The sequence below is a fragment of the Meleagris gallopavo genome, chromosome 4, assembly GCF_905368555.1.
Source record: "Meleagris gallopavo chromosome 4, MGAL_WU_HG_1.1, whole genome shotgun sequence".
Taxonomy (NCBI): Eukaryota; Metazoa; Chordata; class Aves; order Galliformes; family Phasianidae; genus Meleagris; species Meleagris gallopavo.
The window spans coordinates 46,493,807-46,514,031 of NC_139407.1; the positions used below are offsets into that span (position 1 = coordinate 46,493,807).

The 20,225-nt window shown below is 35.0% G+C and overlaps 1 protein-coding gene across 2 annotated transcripts in view; it reads left to right on the forward strand.

Annotated features, from left to right (window-relative positions):
- The window catches only part of CORIN (corin, serine peptidase), a 121,961-nt gene that overhangs the window by 38,203 nt on the left and 63,533 nt on the right, over positions 1–20,225 (forward strand). For both annotated transcript variants that reach the window (XM_085223215.1, XM_085223214.1), the window contains exon 5: positions 15,373–15,554. In XM_085223215.1, the coding sequence (XP_085079341.1) occupies positions 15,373–15,554 (182 nt within the window). The remainder of the gene's footprint in view (positions 1–15,372; positions 15,555–20,225) is intronic.

Consider the following 20,225-nt stretch of genomic DNA (forward strand, 5'->3'; position numbering starts at 1 on the left):
TTTAAAAAATATATGTAGTTATATCTTTAAAAAGCTACTTTGAAGTAGAACTAAAACCTGTGTGAAAATGGTGCATGGGATGTTGAAGTGCATTAAGGTAAAGCTATTATTTGCTCATAACTTGGGTAGGGCTCTTCATTTGAAAAGATTGTGAGACATCTTCCTGAGTGAATGCATGAGATCTTTCCAAATGGCTTAAAAATTAGACTTACGAAACCTGTCTTAAAGCAGTCCAGCACTTCTAAGAGAATGTGACTCTATACTGAAAATTGACATCTTATACTCATCGCTGTGTCTGATTACTTCTGAAATGTTCAAGGTAGTATCTTTTTCATTTTGCATAGTATTAGTTTGCGATCTATTGCCACCAGTGACTACACTGATACTTCATTTGTTGTAAGGAAAAACTGTTTTCAGAGCTGTTGGTTATCATTAAGGATTTAAGCTAATGAGTTTTACTTTACCACTGGGAGTGGGCCAAAGGTCAGTAACTCCAGCATAATGATTATTTATTTCTTTATAGCAACTCACATGCATTAGATTCGGCAAGTTCTGCAGACTTTGAGCTTACAGAAAATTTAAAGATTCAAAATTAGAAAAGTTTATAGAGGGTCAACCTACAGCTATACAATACTTCATCTATAGGTCTGCTGGAACAGAAAGCTATTTAAGATCCTTAAGGCCTACATGCATGGCTTGTTTTAGACTGAGCATTAAGAATAAACTTGAAGGCTATGGGTTCTCATTGTCTTGGCGTCTTCTAGAAGTCTGAGTAATTCCAGTAGTCCCTGGTGTAGAAATGTATTCCAGAAAGCAGAACAAATGCCTTACATTGATATATCCGCAGAGTATTAAATTTTTCAAGGTCAAACTTAATTGAAACTCTACTAAGAAAACAGTTTTTGAGCAATGTAAATAGGGTTATATACTCTCAAGGTACATTTCTCATGGACTTCTCATTTCTGCATCTGTTTACACACTGCTATTTTGAAATTTTTGTTTTGTTTTTTGAAAACAAAGTTGTGAAATGGTTTATATCTTGTTAGGGCTCAAAGAGTCCATCTGAGATCTTGGCTTTTTATTTAAAATCTGAAAAATTACTTTACTTGTACAAACACTCATTCTTGATTTTTAAATTTTCTTTATCCTTAGGTTCACTCTAAAGTAGAAAGTTGTGTAATTAAGAGAAAGTGCTGATTTTCAGTCTCTTTCTTGTAAAGGAGCTTGTCATGTCAGTGTCTGCATGTAACAGTTTTTGTTGTTATGCAGTAACCTCCATGGGGCAAATAACAGTAAAATACACACTGAAAGCTGAAGAGAGCTATATGATCTGTAGGGGCTGGGGAAAACTGACTAGTGAAAACTGGATTAATGGGGAAAAGGTTGTATGAAGCTATGAACAGTTTTCATGCAGTCAGCTACCCTTTGAAGTGTTGGAAATAGTAGGAAAGAGCTCATACTGGGAAATCCACTTTTTTTTTTTTTTTTTCTCATTGTCTTTATCTATTTTCTGTAATTTTTACAAAGAACAAAAGTAAAAATGATTCATTTTCCATATGGGCATAAGCTAGTATAAAATGTTAGATCCAGAAAGCAAATCCAGAAATCTGTGTGTCAAATTTTAACAACAGCTGAAAACAAATTTGAGATGAGGAAAATTTCTTTCAAGCTCTTGAAATACAGTCAGGAATCAAACTTATATAGCAAGAGATCTCAGAATGCCATGTTTTATATAAAACGTGAATATCAGAGATGTGATTGTTTTCCTGCTTTTGTGAACTTCCTCTAGACTTATGGTTTTTGTTTCGTTGGCTTATAGTGAAATTGATCTTTTTAAAATTTATTTTCTTCTATTGTAGTGAACATTTAGAAGTTAAAAAATAATAATCTTGTAGAAAAATAATTTCTTAGTGTTCTTGATGCCCTTAGGGTATTTTGTAGAAAATGTTAACTGAATTAGAGAGATCTCATTCATGTAGCTAAAGAGAATTTTTATATTAGGACTTTGAATGGGAAGCTATCAACACATCTATTTTTCAAAGTCCCTAGTGTATTCAATTGTATATGAAATATGTATGACTTTTGATGGGCAATTCTACTCTTGCATATTCCAGTCTTGTTTTAATCTACCTAATTTTAGTAACAAAAGCAGGTAGATATGCCAAGATAAAACAGCAGCTGTTAGGAACTCTGAGTAATCAGTCTGATAGGTGACCTGGCACTTTTTATAATGCATCTGTGTAGAGATGTCAAATTATATTTGCAAATTTTTGCAATTCTATAGCTTTTAAGAAATGCTTAAATTTTACATGCTGGTGAAATGTCACTTCTAGGTAAATGTCACTGGAAGGACATTTAGAAACCCCTTAACAAAATCATATTTTCTATGATTTCATTGGAATTGCTGCTACTTGATTTAAACCTACAGCACTACAGAATTTTTCTTACCACGATCTGAGTGAGTGGGGTGAAAGCTCTTTCAGAAGCATATAAAATGGCTACTGGTCATTTCCTAAGCTTGCAGTATGGCTCTTCACATACTGTGGGAATTGCTTCATTCCTTCTTTTTGATAGTGCCTCTACAGACCAAGCAAGTCAGCATGATGCAAAGAGGCTATTCAGGCTAGATTTTTGACAGTGATTTTATGTCAAGGAGATCTGTTCTATTCTTCAGCCTTGATGCAGAAGACTATTAATTCCAACTTTTATAGTGTGAATAACACAGAGGTAATTTTTAATAGCTGAAGTGCTTTATACCCAAAGTGTTTTAAATCATGTGTGTTTTGTTTTAAATCTTGCCATATCTTTATTTAAAAGAAATGTGACAGGCTTTTTTAGTACAAGAAAACCCACTATTGTAGAATCTGTGAATACATAACCGAGTTATGATCCAACCCTTGGTTTTTAATGTATTTGTGGTTCATGTAAGCATAGCTGTGACCACACAGCGTTGGAGATCCAGCTAATGAAAAACATGCATTGTCAAACCCTGTCTTATAATGAACCCAAAACTTAGGGAGAAGGACTCTGATATAGTTGTGAATGCTTTCCCACACAAATAATGTGCTTTCCTACTGTTACTCAATTTTTTTTGTGTCCTTCACTGTTGTTTTTAAACATTCTACAGAGGAAATTGGTGTAACTGTTTCTGTTTAACCAAAAAACTGATCACACACATACAAAGTGTGTTACTTGAGAAAGCACAGACAAGAAGAACAACTGCATGCTTTTTTCTTTCCTTGTGCACTTTGAATCAATTGATATGCCATCTGGTAGTTATAATTTCACCAATGATAATAATAATTATAGGGTGGTTTAATTCTTTCACTAGACTGTTGAGGATACAATTTCTAGTGGCAGATAGTCAACTTTTGACATCTTGAGAGCAGAATTTAAATAGCCAGTTTGAGCTCAGGTCTCTCCTCAGTCTGATCATGCACTAATTCCAGGTGAAATAGAATTGACTTAGAGCAACAAGAAAGTGAAATGGATGGCAGGTGTAATGCACAGGGGTGAAGTTCGAAGTGGCAACAATGTTTAGAATGTTTAAAATAGCTATCAAACAGCAATAAACAATTTCTGTGTACTTCTGAAAATGTTTATGTACAAGAGCAAATGTCATATACAAGGTTGTGGTTGAAACCATGTTTGAGTAAAAGTGATGAATATACCTGAATTGTTTTCCTATGTAAAACACAATGAATCAACTTTTAGTTCAAACTGAAATCTAAGTATGTAACAAATGGATACATATGAGAAAAGAAAATCTACAATATGCAGGTTCAGAAAGTATTTGCAAAATGAAATTAATAATAACAAATCCTCAAAGCACAACTCCTGCTCTGACTAAAGCTAACTGATCGAGAAAGAAAATGCTATTTTTACTCTCCCGTGATCAGAAGGTGTTCTTTACGAGATACAAGTGAGACACTGAGTGGGAGATCAGCTGGTTTACATCTGACTTCAAAGGAAGGAACGCTCACATATGTCTGAAAGGTTGGCATTGAACATATTTCCAAGAAATGAAAAAACTTTAAAATGATGAATCATGTTACGACTGTAATAATGTAGCTGAAATTAGTGTTGCATTTTTATAGCACTTTTCTTTTCAAAACAGCCTGTATTATTCAAAATAATGTATTTTGTGTGTTATTTCATTAGTATTGTGGAGTTGATTCTTACAAGGCAGAAAAAAATATGCTAAAGAGAACACTAACATTTGCATTGTCCCTTAGAACTCAGACCTTGAAGGCAATTTGTGATAGTCAGAACTCATTTCTGGTGGAAGGCTATGAGATGAGAAACTGAGTTCATCTTTGTAGAGAATGCAAGGGAAAATAAAGATGAAGATATGGGATTGGTCAAAATGCCTACGTTTAAAATGGATTGATATGGTTTCTCACATGACCCTTTATTCAGATGTGTATAATTTTGGAGAAAATAAAGTGCACTAGTTACAAATTTTAAGTCTAACTTCCATAATCACCTGGAGTTTCTAGTGTCTCAAAATATGCAAGTAAAAGAACTTAAAATTTGGTATGGAACTTGTGTTAATAAGTGGTAGGGTTTGTGCCACAGTTCTTGCTAGTAAAGTAAGAGAAGTAGAATAGAACGTGTATTTACTTTATAAAAACAGTAGGTTGCAGAGATTACTCTAAAGTTTATGCGTCTATGATTTTGCGTGCAGGAATTAATTCACAAATTTTATCTTTTAAATCTTAGAAAAATCATTACTCATGTCTTGAGTTGACAAGAGATTGATAGTAAAGTCTCTGAAAGCTTTTCTGTTAGGATCATGGCTCAGCTAGTGCTGAAGGAGCCATGAAAAGCTTGTAACTGGGGCTGGCCCTGGAACCATGTTACAGGTCCTTATGTAAAAAGTCCTGCAAAGAAGTCTTATCTCAAACTCTTTTACAGTACTGTGCCAGTAGGTGGCATATGCAGTGTAGGGGAAGGACAGATCAGGGAAAAAATATAGGGAAATTAGGACAGAAATTAGAAACTGCAGAGAATATTTTCACCCTTTCAGAGAATTGTCCTTTTTCTGCCTATACACAGTGGATATTTACAACTACTGACATGTGATTGTACAGAAGGAAGGGATTACTAAGAAATTAATTTAAAAATTAAAAGCTAGAAAAATGATTTAGAGCTGTAGACAATGGTATCCTTCATTGGCCGAAATAATGTTGGTGGTCCATTGGGTGTGAGATTGGCTTTTCCATAGCAAATGACATCAAATTTGTACACAACATTTCACCTTCCTTACTGATCTGATGTGCTGGCCATGGAAACTTTCCCAAATCACAAAATAATCTGTTGAAGTGTGTGTGCTGGGAGGTGTTAAGGATGGAACAGATTTTTTAAATTTATCAAGAATAGGAGGTTTTTTTTTTTTTTTTTTTTTTTGAGAAATTTTGGGCATGGGAACATCCCTTTTGAAAACATATTTCACAACACTACCTGGGGGATTTAAGAGAAGGGAAGGAGTCAGAAATCAAGAAGACTGATTGTTTTATGCATGCATATTTTACTGATTGATTGCCTCCAGCCCACTTGGTCTAATGATTTTTTGTGTATATTGTCTATTATAACTGTCTGGTGTCTGGTCTCTAAGCTGGGATGTTAACAGGCAATCACAGGTCTCTTACTTTCTCCTATGCGTGCAATTATTTCTGATAAACAGATACTGATCATTTAATTAACTGAAATAATTATTTGCAGCATGTCATAGAGTGAACACAGCCTTTCTTTAATTTGAAAATTTATTGTATGTGCTAGAAAAACACACTTGCTTTTACAAAGTGAGCTTTATTTCATTTAATAAAATGTAATGTGCAAGCTGTCAGTAAAACATTAAACTTTTGCAAACGTTGCAGGAGAATCAACGTTGATAGTCTCCTATCACACTTTTGCATCTGGACTCAAAACCAGAAAGATGTAGGTGAGGGAAAAAATCTCTCCGGTAGGTATGGGTACACTGTCTTGTGCAGGAGTTAATAAAACCAAGATTGAACAGTATTTAAAGGGTTGTCTAGGAATTCATATACTTTTCAGCTCATACTTAGCCTCTCTTAATGAACAGCTTATTAACAAATACCTTTAAGCTATCTGCAGTGAAAAACTAATGAGAGTTCAGTTAGTGAGATATATTAAGTATGTTTCCCCCTCCTGTGAACAGCTGCTGCTGCTGCCCTGCTGGAGGCTGCAGTGGTAAAGCACCCCACAACCTGCTGGCTGAGCAGGGCAGGCAAAGTACAGTCATGGGATCATGCAGGCGGAAAAGCACCTCTTCAAACCCCTGCTGAGATCAGAGCCAACTTGAAAGGTAGTTCAAATTGCTCGCGGCCATTTCCAGAGGTTCCACAACATCTCCAGAGGACGTGTTCCAGATTGTTTCATGGTAGATTTTAAGTTGATTTTATTTTGGTAGTGCTGCAGAATCAGTCTTCTATTTCTGTACTTGTTTTTTGCCAGCTCAGCATTGCCCTTTCCTTGTTCTGATAGCATTAGTCAGTTCCATGATAACTTGGATCAGGAAACTGATCTGAATTAAATTGGGAATGAGGGAGAAAAGTGAGGTGAAGGGAGGTTCAGAAACAAATCTGAGGGGAGAGCTTCATTCTTTAATGACAATGTTTGCTCATGACAGCTTGAGTTGTTTGTGAAACAACATTGTGAGGAAGCAGTATGATAATTGATTTAAGAATGAATTTATTCTCCCTGATAGTGGTGGAGCGACAGTAAATGAATGATAGGAATGTCTGTGATTCTTTAGGACTGCTGACTAAACATAGCTCAGAAGTTTTTGTGTTGATGGGTACCTGAGGTCTTCCTTTCAGCAGTAATCTTAAATCTGCAGGGAAGCATTCATTCTGGAAAGTAACATGAAAATAAGGGTATGTATCAGAATATCTTGTGGAAATGGGAAACTATCCTTTAGGCAAAGTGTTTTTTCGGGTGCCTTTTTTTTATCCTGGTCATAGTAATGCATATTGCAGCTGGGCACCATGTGTAAGCTGTGCAAAACAGAGCTACTTTGTATGTTGTGGTTAGTGCCTTGTAGGTAGCAGTGCTGTAGGAAAGACCTGTTTCTAAAGTACATTGAATCTGCTTCCCAAACATGGCCTAATTGTATTGGGTTCTTGGAACAACTTCAAGTCTAGAATTTTCAGCTGCAGAGGCTGAAGTCTTAGAACATTGCAGTGCTTAAGTACTCAGTTTCCTTTTGTAGCTTCTGCTGCCCACTTAATCATCATTTTACTCACCATTATTGAAGATTTTCTGTAGCAATGCTGTGGTTGAAATAAATTTGCGTGAATGCTGTGTTCAGAGGACCTCTGCTTCACTGAGACAGTTTGTCTTTGCCAAGTGTGAATTTTGTTTGCCAACATAAAAAAAATCTTTTAACCTGTATTCTTAGGCATACTAGGAGCTGTTTCTTTCCCCTTTCCCCTTTCCCCTTTTCCCTTTCCGCTTTCCCCTTTCCCCTTTCCGCTTTCCCCTTTCCCCTTTCCTCTTTCCTTTTTTTCCCAAGAGATGTTTCTACAGGGTAAATAAATCAGAAATGTGTTCAGCACTTGTATGATAAATATCAGACATAGAATTTTCAGAAATTTGATTTTATTTAGGAATGGTTTTGGCAGGTAGTACAAGATTGTAAAAATAGCTCATAATTTTACCACTATTGTTAGTAAAATTTATTTACAGTGATTCCTGGCTAAACTATAACTCTAATGAATTACTTTACTACATCTTTCCCATTTTTATTGTCATGTTTGACTTACGTGATAAGATCATTCAGAAATCTCAGAAGGAGGACTGGCTACTTTTTTCAGGTCAGATTATCTTAACTAATTGTAGTTATAATCCAAAACATTAAATAATTTTGCTAGCTTTTCTTTTTTTTTGTGTGGCAATAATTTCTGTTCTATATGGTAACATTTACATAGCAATTTGCTAGGTATGGGAGAAGAAAAAAAATGATTATGCTGTATGAGATATAAATCAGATGGTTTAGATTGTTAGGGTATTGTCAGCTCAACTGTAACATGTGGTGCTGCTGTATGCAGAAAATAGTTATAGGATCGGAGTGGATGCTCCACAACACTGACTTTCTGTTTGTTTCTGGCTCCAGATAGAAATGGCATAGTTTCAGTCAAGTTAGTACATTGTGGAAAATGTATGCATCCATTCTGATGATAATCAGCTGAGTTTAGCTACGTTGTCAAAAAAGTGTTGCTAGGCATGGAGGAGATGCTGTTAAGTTCAATATCAGCTGGTGCAGAAGACAGAAAATTCAACAGCAGCTGCTGTCACCTATATTCATTTCTGGGTGTGTGGAAGGAGTCTTTTCAATCTCAAACTGTATTTGGATTTGTTCCCATTTCTGTTTTCACTAAAATCACAAATTCCTATTTTCTTCTTCTGCCCAAACATTATTCAAGTTCTGTTTGAGCTCTTTGTTATATATAACACACTTGGATATATTTGATCTGTTCTAGGGCTTTTGCAAGCATAACTCTTTAGTTGTCTCTTTACTCTTGCCACCAGGTATGACATATATTAAAGAATAGTGCATTTCTTGTTTTAGTTAGACCTGTTATTTTTAGAGGGGGAAAAAAACACCAAAAACATCTATGTGGACCTATAGAAGAGATTCTAGTCCAAATTTTTTCATCTTATTTGGTTCTAGACTTTCAAGTTCTCATAGTCTATAAACAGACTACATGCTTTTCCGTGCTGCAGCCAGTCTGTTCAGCATGTCCATCTTCTCTTTCATTCTCATTGTGTAAACCAGGCTTTTTCAGTCTCTTGGAAAGGGCAGTCCTCATGTGGATCATCTGTAAGCGTCACCATCATGACAGCAGATATAATATTCATGAATGTACAAATGAGAATTGGCTTTCTGCACTGGCTATAAGTCCTTTCATTCAGTCCCTATGAGGCAGATGAGTGGGAATCTCCCTAGACAATTCTACTTCAATCTCTTGTAAACAGTTGGAGACATTCTTCAGATTCTCACCTTAAGGGAACTGAGCTGCTGCTGCCTTTTGCTAGGGTCAAATCTGAGCCCATTTTTCCCCCTTAAGATGCTAGTTGTTTCTCAGACTGTGGGTCTTATAAAGTACTTTTGAGGTTAATTTTGCATATTTGTTCTCGTATACTGTAACCTACTTCAGGAAAATAGTGTACACATTTAACCTGAAAACAAAGTGGGAAGCCAGAGATACATATGCAGCTAGTTCTGCATTCAGTACCAAAGTGTTGTATGGAGGTTAAGAATCCTTCCCTAAGTGTTTCCATACAGATACATAGTTTATAATTTTATCAAATGAAATAATTACAGAAATATAAAGTGATCATGCTTTTTCCTTATTTTACTAATATATAAAGAAGCAAATCTCAGATCTAAATCCATCTCTGGTAGTAAAATAAAGAAGAAAACAGAATCTTTCGTAATAAATTGCAAGATAAAGATGAAAACTGAACAATGAAAAAATACACAGCTTTGCTATAGCTTGTTTTCATGATTATGTGCAACTAAGATGTTAACTGCCCATTTGTTTACAGATCCATGAATCAAAACATAGTTTTGAGATTTTTAATATCCTATGTCATATAGCTCTGTTTGGTAGCTCTGAAAATACTTCTCTGCACATTGGAGTACAAGGAGAGAGAACAGAGAAAGAATTCAAAAGAGCTGTTCCTCTAAATGAGAATAAAGCAGGGCATGGGTGTTTGTTCTACTGTAGAAATTTTCTTCTGGGACATTTATATTTTGTGGGCACCTTTATTGCTAGATAATTCCCCAAAGTATTATTGAAGATTAGAACTAACAATGGCTGGTGTTACTTCATGAAAGTGTAGAAACACATAGGATAATCTCAATTTTCTTCTCATAGTTTCAGAATATTTCTTAGCTTTTTTTGGTTTGCTCCCCTCTGCCCCAGTATTATCTTGCAAACATATTACCAGCTGAAAGATCATTCTGCCTCAGACTGTGTGGCTGTAAATTATACTGTAAATTATCCCACAGTTCTCTATATTGAGGCTGTAGCATGATTATAATTTTTCTGGTAACTGTGCCAGCTTAAACTTCTTCAATAGATTTGGCTGAATAAGTAATCCAGCAAAATACCATCCAGTTTTAACTTGGCTCAATACCTGAACACAGCTTACTGTGTGGTTGTAACAACAGTGATCCTGGAACATCTGAAGGGACAGAGGTGGAGAAAGAACAGTAATGAAGAGATGCTTAAGCCAGCACTGAAACTATAAGAAATATTAATCCATCCAACTTGAGTCAGGTTGTCTACAAAACTGCAAATGTGACCTCTAGCCAGAGCAGTTCTCTCAGTCTTATCTGTAAAATTTCAGTAATGAATTTCCCAACCTGGTCTAGCTTATTGTATAGCCTACAAACAGATGTTTGCAAAACAGATTGCAAAACTCAAGGCAGTGCAGAAAAAGACATTTTGGAACAAGATCTACATATGCTGTTGCTGCTTCCAGAGAAGACATATCACAGACGTTGACTTCAGTGGCTGCTGAGTTTAAAAGCCAAAACTTTGAGCTACTCAAACAATTGCTCCTTGAGAAAATCTGTTAAATTTTGCAGCAGGCGTAAAGTAGTTGCCTGGAGGACTTCTCTCCTTACTGCTTCTTGTAATATATTTCTTTGATAATTTCTAGTGCTCAAAACAGCCATTTAAGCAACTTAAGTGTACTGATGAGCCCCATGCATAATAATGTGATTGCAAAGATGAGGAGTTGGTTTTAGAGAAGCAATAATTTCTGAATTCATCTGAAAATGTAAAATGTTTTCAAGTGAGTGATAACAACTAGATAAATGCAGTATTATAATCAATTGAATTCCAGTTGAAGTGAACTTCAAATAATTGGCATTAAGAATGTATCAGATAATCTGCTCTCAGGCAGTATGAAGCGTCTCTGGAACCTTAATATTAGTTAAGAAGATAGCTCTAGAGTATACTGTATTCTATATATGTACTTGATATAAAACTGTTTTGATATGGGTAGCTTATGGGTTACATAAATTAAAAAAACAAGCAAATGAAAAAACCCACAGACTGTTTCTCTACTTTGTTTTACTTGAGAACATGTCTTTTCTTTTTGTTTTGGTTGACACTTATATGTTGCTGAAATAACTGAGGTGTGAACTTCTAGGTGTGGAGAAACCACCCATAGATTCAAAAGTATCTCATGTATCTGTTCTTTTATCAAACTTCACCTTCAGCAAAAATCATTTCCATGAATATCCTTAAAAGCAAAATTGCACTCAAGTATGTTACAGCCTTCTTCCATGCCTGCTTCTGGCGCCAAATGAATGATGATAAGATTACCATAGATCTGTCAGTTTGTTTTTTTTTTTTTTTTAATGATTTGTCTCTGACTGGCAGTAAATAAAGATTAATCGAGATGAAGATTTTTAATCACCTTTTCATCCTTGACTGGATTAAGCAATATGTCCATACTAAGCTTGATCATTATCCAGAAAACATTTAATTTATGCAGCACGTATGATTGAATATTGAAACCATGCCAAATATTGCAACAGTGGCTGGATAATCCTATATTTTCTGGTTTGTCAGAGTTTCTCTCGAGACTACAAATTCTGCTTAGCTTATTTAATCACTACTCAGTTGTCTTTTAGAATTTAGTAATTTCTATATTATTGTGCTGTGTGTGTATCCAAACATCTACCCTGAACTGTAATGTTGCTTAAACATATTATTGCATAAATATAATATTGCCTGGAGTACTGCCTAAACTATACAAGTGAGGTGAACTCATATAGATTTTTTTTAATATAGACATTAGTCATCTGATGTGCAATTTTATCCAGTGAAAAAACTACTTATCTTCTAACGTTTTTAGAAACTTCTAAACTGTTAAGTATGACTGTACAGTTACATTCTAATATGATCTTTAAACTGTAAAATTTCCATTATGCTGAGTGATCAACGTGCCAAAGGACTTTGGAAATAATGAACCTGAAAAGAGGCTGTGGTGAGGTGGGAGTCAACCTCTTCTCCTGCATAACTAGAGATCAGACTAGAGGGAACAATCTCAAGTTGTACAAGGGGAGGTTCAGTTTGGATAGTAGGAAAAATTTATTTTCCAAAAGATAGGCCAGGCACTGGAAAATGCTGCCAGTGAGGTCCCTGGAGGTGTTCAAGAAACATTTACATGTTGTACTAAGGAACGTGGTTTAGTGGGGAAATATTGGTAGTAGGTGGACACTTGGACTAGATGATCTTGGAGGTCTTTTCCAACCTTGTTGACTGTATGATTCTAATGAGCCTGCTATCATTTCTTTGAAAAAATAAATCAGTGGAATATACTGCCTTCAGATTACAGTGTGAGGTCATCAGATATGCTTCATTGGACTAGTAGGAATAACATAGATCTGATGATATGAAAAACTGCTCATATTTGTCTTCACTGTCATATAGTGCTGTAGTGTTTTGTTTATCTTTCTGGCAAATAAATAAGAAGTTAACTCTAAGCATATCTATCTGAATAAATTAAATGGCTCACAGTGGCAAATAAGGCAAATCAGTAGTTCATTTTACTTATGTAGTTATGTAGCATCTTGTTTCCTACAGTTAGGTTTTGAAACTCAAGCATCATTGATAGCAAGTAGTGGCTTTGCTTCTATGTTAAGGAGCCTCAGTTAAACTACTGGGACTGCTCATGTTATTATATAAATAGAACTTTTACAAGCAGTGGTTTCATTAAAAATGACTAGTTAAAAATGAAAAGCTCAAGTCCAAAACACTAAAGGAAAGCGATTTGAGACAATCAGTTGCCCTGTAAAATCCTCTTCGTTTAGGGAGTTTCTCAGACCCAAGCAAGAGTCAGTGACAGCTACCACAGTGCTCTTGCTGTGTCCCTTCTTACTCTTCCTGTTAAAATAGATAGAGTAAAATACAGAAGAGTGTTTTAGAACATCTTTATCTGACAGGTTATTTCAGGTCAGACAGTAAACCTTTAATTTGGCAGGACAATGTGCAGAGCTACTAAGTGGCAGCTCTTCCTGTCAGCAGGAGTAACCATTTGTTCTTGGTTTTGTAAACAGCCAGCTATGTGCTTTCTGGTGCTGAATTTTTGTGCCTTTCAACACATCACAATCTCGCAGTGAAACATAGAATATATGTTTTTCTTTTCAAGCAACAAGGAAGCTGCCAGCTAGGGAATTGTAAAGAGACAGGTTTAGAGATAAAGGCCCTCGTAATGTGTCTGATAATTTCAATCTAGTATTGTGTAAAAGTATTTAACATTATCTGGAGAATATATCTCTAACAATATCTATTTTGAACTAGTGGTTCCAACCTCGTGTATGTAATAAATTCAGTAACAACATTGGCAGCACATTCTTTTTGTTAGATACTAAGCAGAGGAAAGCAAATAGACTCATGTCAGAATACTTATGCAAGAAAATGTTTTGCTTTGTTCTGATTTCTCCATGTTAGCACGGGTGGTCAGGCATCCCTGGCAGCTTTTTATTTGCTGATTGCAGGAGTTGCTTCTGATATCACACAATTTCTAGTGAAATTGTGTTTTTCTCTATTCCTATATACATTATAATTCTAATAGAAACACTACATTGAGTAATAAAACTCTTGGGCACTGTGGACATTTTCAGTTCAGTACAAAAGCCATGCTGGTCAGCCATGGTTTACACTTGATAATCTTGTGCTAACTGTTCCCAGTTATCATCATCATCTTGCTATGTCCAGAAGTGTGTTCAAGGAGGACCCATTCCATTTTTGTTGGGGCTGAATTAAGGTTGACCATCTTGAGTGTACCTAGCTTGACATGGTGGTTTTTTTTTTTTTTTTTTTTTTTTGGACGATGAGTGCAACTCTTGATTTTTTCCAGTTATAAGTGACCTCCCTTGCTTCCATGACCTTTCAAAGATAGAAAAGGCTGACCTTGCAAGAGCACTGGACAACTGTCTCAGCACCCTTGGATGCAACCCCTTTGATCTCATGAACTCATATGAGCTGAATCAACTGGTTCTGTATGAGAGCTGTGCTTAAGAATTAAATGTATTTCTATTACTCTGTTCACATTTTTTTCCTTCACTGGGAGCTGATATTTCTCACTTGAAGTCATTTTGTTTCCTTTCAAATTGTGGTGCCAACAAACATTCATGGGCAATGCCTTCCTGTTCTTGGTGCTCACTGCTTAAAAATAAATACGCATTGGGTGGAATAAATATCGTATTATTAAGCCAGAGGTATCATTAAGAATATAAGGAGTACACATTAAGATAATATGCTAATCATATTTTAAGTATTACATATTTTAGAAATCCATTATTCTCATTTTCTGAATGAGAAAACATTGATTTCAGTGTAAGTAAAAATTTGAAATGTATATAATATTATTTAATAAAATAAACCTAGCAATGGATAATAATGCTTTCAAAAAATAACATTTTACTTGTAATCAGAGCCAGTTATATTTTTCATTATTCTCTGAGGAATATGCGCCCCAATTTTAGTTGTGCTTGAGTAAACTTTAACTGTTTTAAATGTGACTGAAATACTTTATGCTTATAATTTGTATGCAATTTCTGCTTTTTGGTTATTGATTCATAAATTATGAATGTAACGTAGCTTCCAGTCTTTTCCTGGTAAGTTTTTTTTAGAATATTTTAAGAAAGGCAAAGTGCACTGCAGTAAATTCTAGGAAGAAATCGACATATTGAGAAAATATAGTGATAGGGCATTTGCTACGATATGAGATTTTTTTTGCCATTGACTTCAGAATCACAGTCATAAAATGGCTAGTAAATGCTGAAAGAGAAGTTGATAAAGTGTTGCTCCTACAGTTTACATCTGGCAGTTTGTTCTCTCCATGAGCAGACTCAAGATTCAGCAGACCTAAGTTGTCAGAAGGGTTACCCAATCTAAGAAAATATATTTTTTTCAAGTCAATGATTTTTTTTATCAGCTCATGAAAGCTGATAAGTTTTTTAACAAAAGAGGGTAGGTGTAGGTCAGCACAACTATGAGGAAGAAGATAAATAAGCTTTCTCCTATCTTGCGTCACAACACAATTATATTCCTTCAACTGTTGATGAAACGTCAGCTTCAGCATGTACAGTGCTGAATTTAGAAATTACTCTTGCTTAATAGGACCTTAAATGTAGACTGAAAGCCAGAGCTGATATCACCTTCAGTGAGATAGTGAAGATTTAGCACCTTTTTGGTGCGACTCTTTAGAAAGTGAAATTTTTCAGAAGTATAATTACTTTTATTTTCTTTTAATTCAAGATGTGTCTATTTATTAGAGTAATAATCCTTTTTGTCTTTGTTCTCTGTCTTTTTTCTCTAGTCGAGTCCTCTTGCCATGCAGGACATTTTGTGAGGCAGCAAAAGAAGGGTGTGAACCAGTCCTAGGGATGGTAAATGCCTCTTGGCCAGAATTCCTCAAGTGCTCTCAATTCCACAACCAAACTGAAAATGACACAACTGAAAGAGTATGCTTCTCGCCACACCAAGAAAAAGGAAAGCAATGTATGTTTCTGCTCTTAAATCTTGCACTATATTCAAGAGTTCCTCTTTAATAACGTGATGTATTTTTTAATTCTGTAGGATTAGCTCTGGGATGAAACTGTTGTTCTTGATTCTGTTATTATGTTTATTCAGTTTACTGTGATAAACCTGGTTATCAGTATGTTATAGTTTTGCCATACTTCAGCTGCTTAGGCTAATTTGCTTTGCATTAGAAATTCCTGAGCTGTTCCAGAGAATGAAGTTAGGAGAAAAGTAATAGGCCCTTTTAAAAATGTTCTGTTGACTATTTCTTTGATAAGCTCTAGTAATAACAGGTTGGGTATTTGGAACAGGAACTGATACACAGTCTAAATTTCAAATGTCTTCTTTATCCCTGCTGTAAAAATGAGCCCAGAACTGATGCCGCTCTGTTCTCTAGATCCAAATTTATTTGAGATTAGACCTGACAGCAGAAATCCTGACTTGATTATTTTTCTCACTTACCCCTTTGCTGGAGTTCTCTTGTGGCATCTGAAACTGTGCTGTTGCTGTTCATCATCCCATGAGCCTAAGAGACAGAGGCTTGTGCTGTCCATCAGTAGACTCCAATTTTTTAAGTAACTTTTGAGTGATAGCAGACTATAAATAATGATATGATGATGAAAATAGTTTTTCAGTTTTGTTTAAAAAAAACTTGAGCATTCATGCATGCAAACTACCTTAAAAAATCAACAAGGTTGTACAGTGTGCCTTCAAATGAAAAGTTAAGATCTTACAGCCTGGGGTGTATCTCCCTGAACTATCTGAGTATGTGTAATTCAAAATAGCCTGTAGATCAAATTCTTTGTACCTGTTAGGGCATGTTTTTAGGGGTCATGAAATAAAGGAGACTGTTGTCCAATATCTATCCTCCCCTATGAGAACATTTGTAATGGCTGACATGACAAAATAAATGAAGAGAGATAGTCTTTTCTTGAAGGTAGAGTGGTTACTGGGAAAAAATGAATATTATACACAAGACTTCTGTAGGATTCCTATGAGCTTCTGAGCAAATTGCAAATTGAAAGCCACTGAGAGCTGTGTTTTGATTATGTGAAACAAATATATGCTAAATATGCTGAAAAATCAGGTCTTATGAGCTTCTTCAAAGACTTCAGCTTCCCTTTCGTGAAATGGGAATAAAACTGTCCTTCTAGCTTGGAGGGTTGTAACCATATGTATATTGATGCCTTTGATACCATAGTATATCCTAGCATCTTAGGAATTAGGAATCATTTTGTCTTTATGGCAGTTTCAAATAATAAATAAGGTAAGAGACTGTGGAATGTATACATAACTGTGGTAAGGAGTTGTACAATGAGCAATGAGAGTAGCTAGCAATGATCAGTGAGTGACTAGCATATCATTAGTTGAGTACACTTGTACTGACACAGAATGAAATGTAATTCTGAAAAAGGAACAGGATACTAGAGACTGGATTTGATGCACGTGTGGTACACGTACGAATACAAGGCATGATGTAAATATGCTTGTTCTTACTTGACAAATTATGTCTGGCTGAACTTTTGAAAAGTCTCAACATAACTAAACAATTTTAGAACTTTTAGATCAAATTGGAAGAGATTGCTGCTTTATGAAAGTTTTAGAACATCTTCTGACTGAAATTATAGTTTTACTATTTTTTAACACTAGAGAAAAGCATGTTAGACTAGTGCCTGGCTAATTATTCTTCCATAATCTGTATGGTAGAATTTGGATCTCTCTGGTAGTAAACTATATAAATCACAGAAAAGTACATGAGAAACTTGCTGTTTCTTATTAAAGAAAAGATTTAGAGCCAGTGCTGAAGTGTCCTATCTGGCAGAATAGAGACCCAGGCTGTGTATTGTCAGCTCTGACATGCTGTTTTATAAAACAAAAGGTATTTTCAATTAATTTATTCATGAACTGTTGTGCATTATGTTTGGATACAAATAGCTTTCAAGTAAAATGATTGACTATAGAGAATATCTTGACATTTTTTCACATAAAATGTTTCTGAAGTGATTCTTTTTTGACTGAAAATGGTAGGAAACTGGGTTTCTCCCAGGATGTTTCTCCTACAGAAATAAATCAGTGCTGAAAGTATTTTGAATTTGTATATTTAAAAGCATTTGCTTCTCTGAATGCAGCAGAATCAGGCAGCAGGGTTAACTATTCCATCTCCTTGGTGCCTGGTGCTCAGCTCCAAGTGTTCTTCACGTTCTTTACAGGACTCAGTTCCTGGAAATTCCAGGAGCATTTTGTTGACATATAGCTGCTTATATCCCAATTTCATGATTTCTTTTGGGGACTAATAACTCCAGACTGCATGCAGAGAAAGCTTTACCTGTCTTCATCTGCCTTTCATATGTTTTGTTAAGCAAGGTGGTGTAATTCTCTTGCGGGGCTTTAGTATTTTATTGCATTTATTTGAAAAAAAAGAAAAAAAGAAAAAAAAGGCCTGGTTGCTTACACCTACTTCTTTTAGTACAGCATCATCCAATCCAAAACAATTTTCTTTTTTTGATGTTTTCTTTTTCTGATTATGACTAAATACTGTACACCCTCTGTATTTTTAAAAAATTATCCTTCCTCAAAAAAATCCCTTAAGCCACCTCACATGACTTTCCAGGCTCCATTGGAGTTTGGCAGATTTCCTAGTTAGAATCTAGAACAGTTATCCTGCGGACAAGTAGCAGCTTTCCTGATAAATATTCATTAGCTAGAATTGGGATTACCTAGTAGATACACACTTGTTTATCTGTCACTGCTGATCTTAATCTATTTTTCTCTTCCAAAGGCATTGTAAATTGAGTGCATTCTGCCACTACAAAGAAACTTGTAGCATACATACCTGATGTGTCCACAGAAATATTGAATATACTGGAAAATTTGATCTGTGTGCCTTTATAGTAAAACCATCTGAGTGTTTTAAAATGAATGACAGATAAAAAGGTGCATTACTGTTGACAGGGTTGCAAGAGATCAGATGGTAAGATTAAATCAAATCCGGCTCTTTGCATTTAAGATAGATATTAATAGATATTTAAGACAGATAGTAGAACTGGTTTCATAGTTCAAATGTGTAGTGAGTGAGCAAAGGGCAAGCATCATTAGGCATTCATTCTACAAGTCCAGTAATGCATTTGTGGGGGCAAAAAAATCTCAGAAACATTCCTAGGGCCTGCTATGCATATCCTTACTCACAGAAATATTTCAGCTCCGTTTTCCCTTCTTTGAACTGTCACTGTGCTTTTCTGTTATTTTATATGCTTTGACCAGCCAACACAGTTGGTGGTGTTAAAACTGCAGAGAGAAAAGCAGAGTAGCTTGAATGAGAAATAAAGGAACACAATGATCTGACTTACAGTAACATGCAGCTCTCAGGAAAAGCCTGAAATTGTGTTTTAATGAATCTAGGTGGCAGAATTATTTCAAAAGCAGCAGGGAACATGAATCTTCTGGTTCTTTATACGGTAAAATTTTGTAAGCAACAGTACAGAACTGTCAGGCAATGTTCATCTTGCATTACACAGAAGAGATATTAAGAATATATTTTTTATTTTGTTAAAAAGTGATGCCCAAGAGGCCTGAACTGTTCTTCATAACTATAAGATTTTTAATAGATAATACTGTTTAAGCCATATAAAAGACATAATGCATTAAAATTTAAATGCAGAATATAAATTTCACTGCATTATCTTGCATGTTATTTATACTTTACTTCCGAGAGATGCAAATAAAAATGTAAAATAAAACAAGCCAAGGCTTCTCTTCTTTTTAAAAAAAACCCATAAATAGCTACAGGTTGTGCCAAATTATAATTTTTTTCAAATCGTTTTTTAAAGAACAGATTTAGTTTTGTTTTACAAAAGTTTTATCTCTCTGTGGATATTCTTTGCAATGTTTCAAGTAGTGAAAGTTAAATATATTAAAGCATATTTTCTTAATATAATTTTTATCACAATTACTACCAGGGTCAGAATTTCTTTCTTTTTGGAGTAAAAGCCATAGATTTCAGTCCTAATTCAGATTTAGAGGAAACAGTGACTATTTTTTTCTTTATGATAATTTTTAAAATATATTGCTTTCTTGCTTTTTCTGGCTACTTTTTCTTTGTGTGTGTGTTTTGAACAATGTAAGACAGTGTCTTTACATACTGTAATTTGTAGGTACTCTAATAATTCCTACATACTACAATTGCATATATCTTCCTATCAGCAGTTAAAGTTTAAATTTGTAAAAAGGAAGGAATGAAAAGGAATGATAAACTGTGAAATCAATAAAATTATAAGTAATCCATGAAATTATAAATAACATTCAGAAATCTTATCTTTAAGACAAATTTTTGTGAACTTTTAAACACTGGCTATTGCAGTAGTTTTTCAGTTGGGTGGTTTTTTAATTATGTTTTTCTGATTGCTGATAGCCCAAATAATCTCCCTCTTTGGCAAAATCACATGAATTAATTATTGTACATGCCAATAAATTCCCTGCAATGTTCAAGGGCATGAAAGAGCTAAATGCATGAATAACTGGAGTAAGCTCTTTCAGCCATTTGAAGATGACACCTTAGGAGCTCTTAGCTTGTTTTAATTTGGATAAGAAGCATTTAATTGGAACACCACATTGAGAATGTTAGCAATAGTTGTTTACTGTTTATGCCTATCA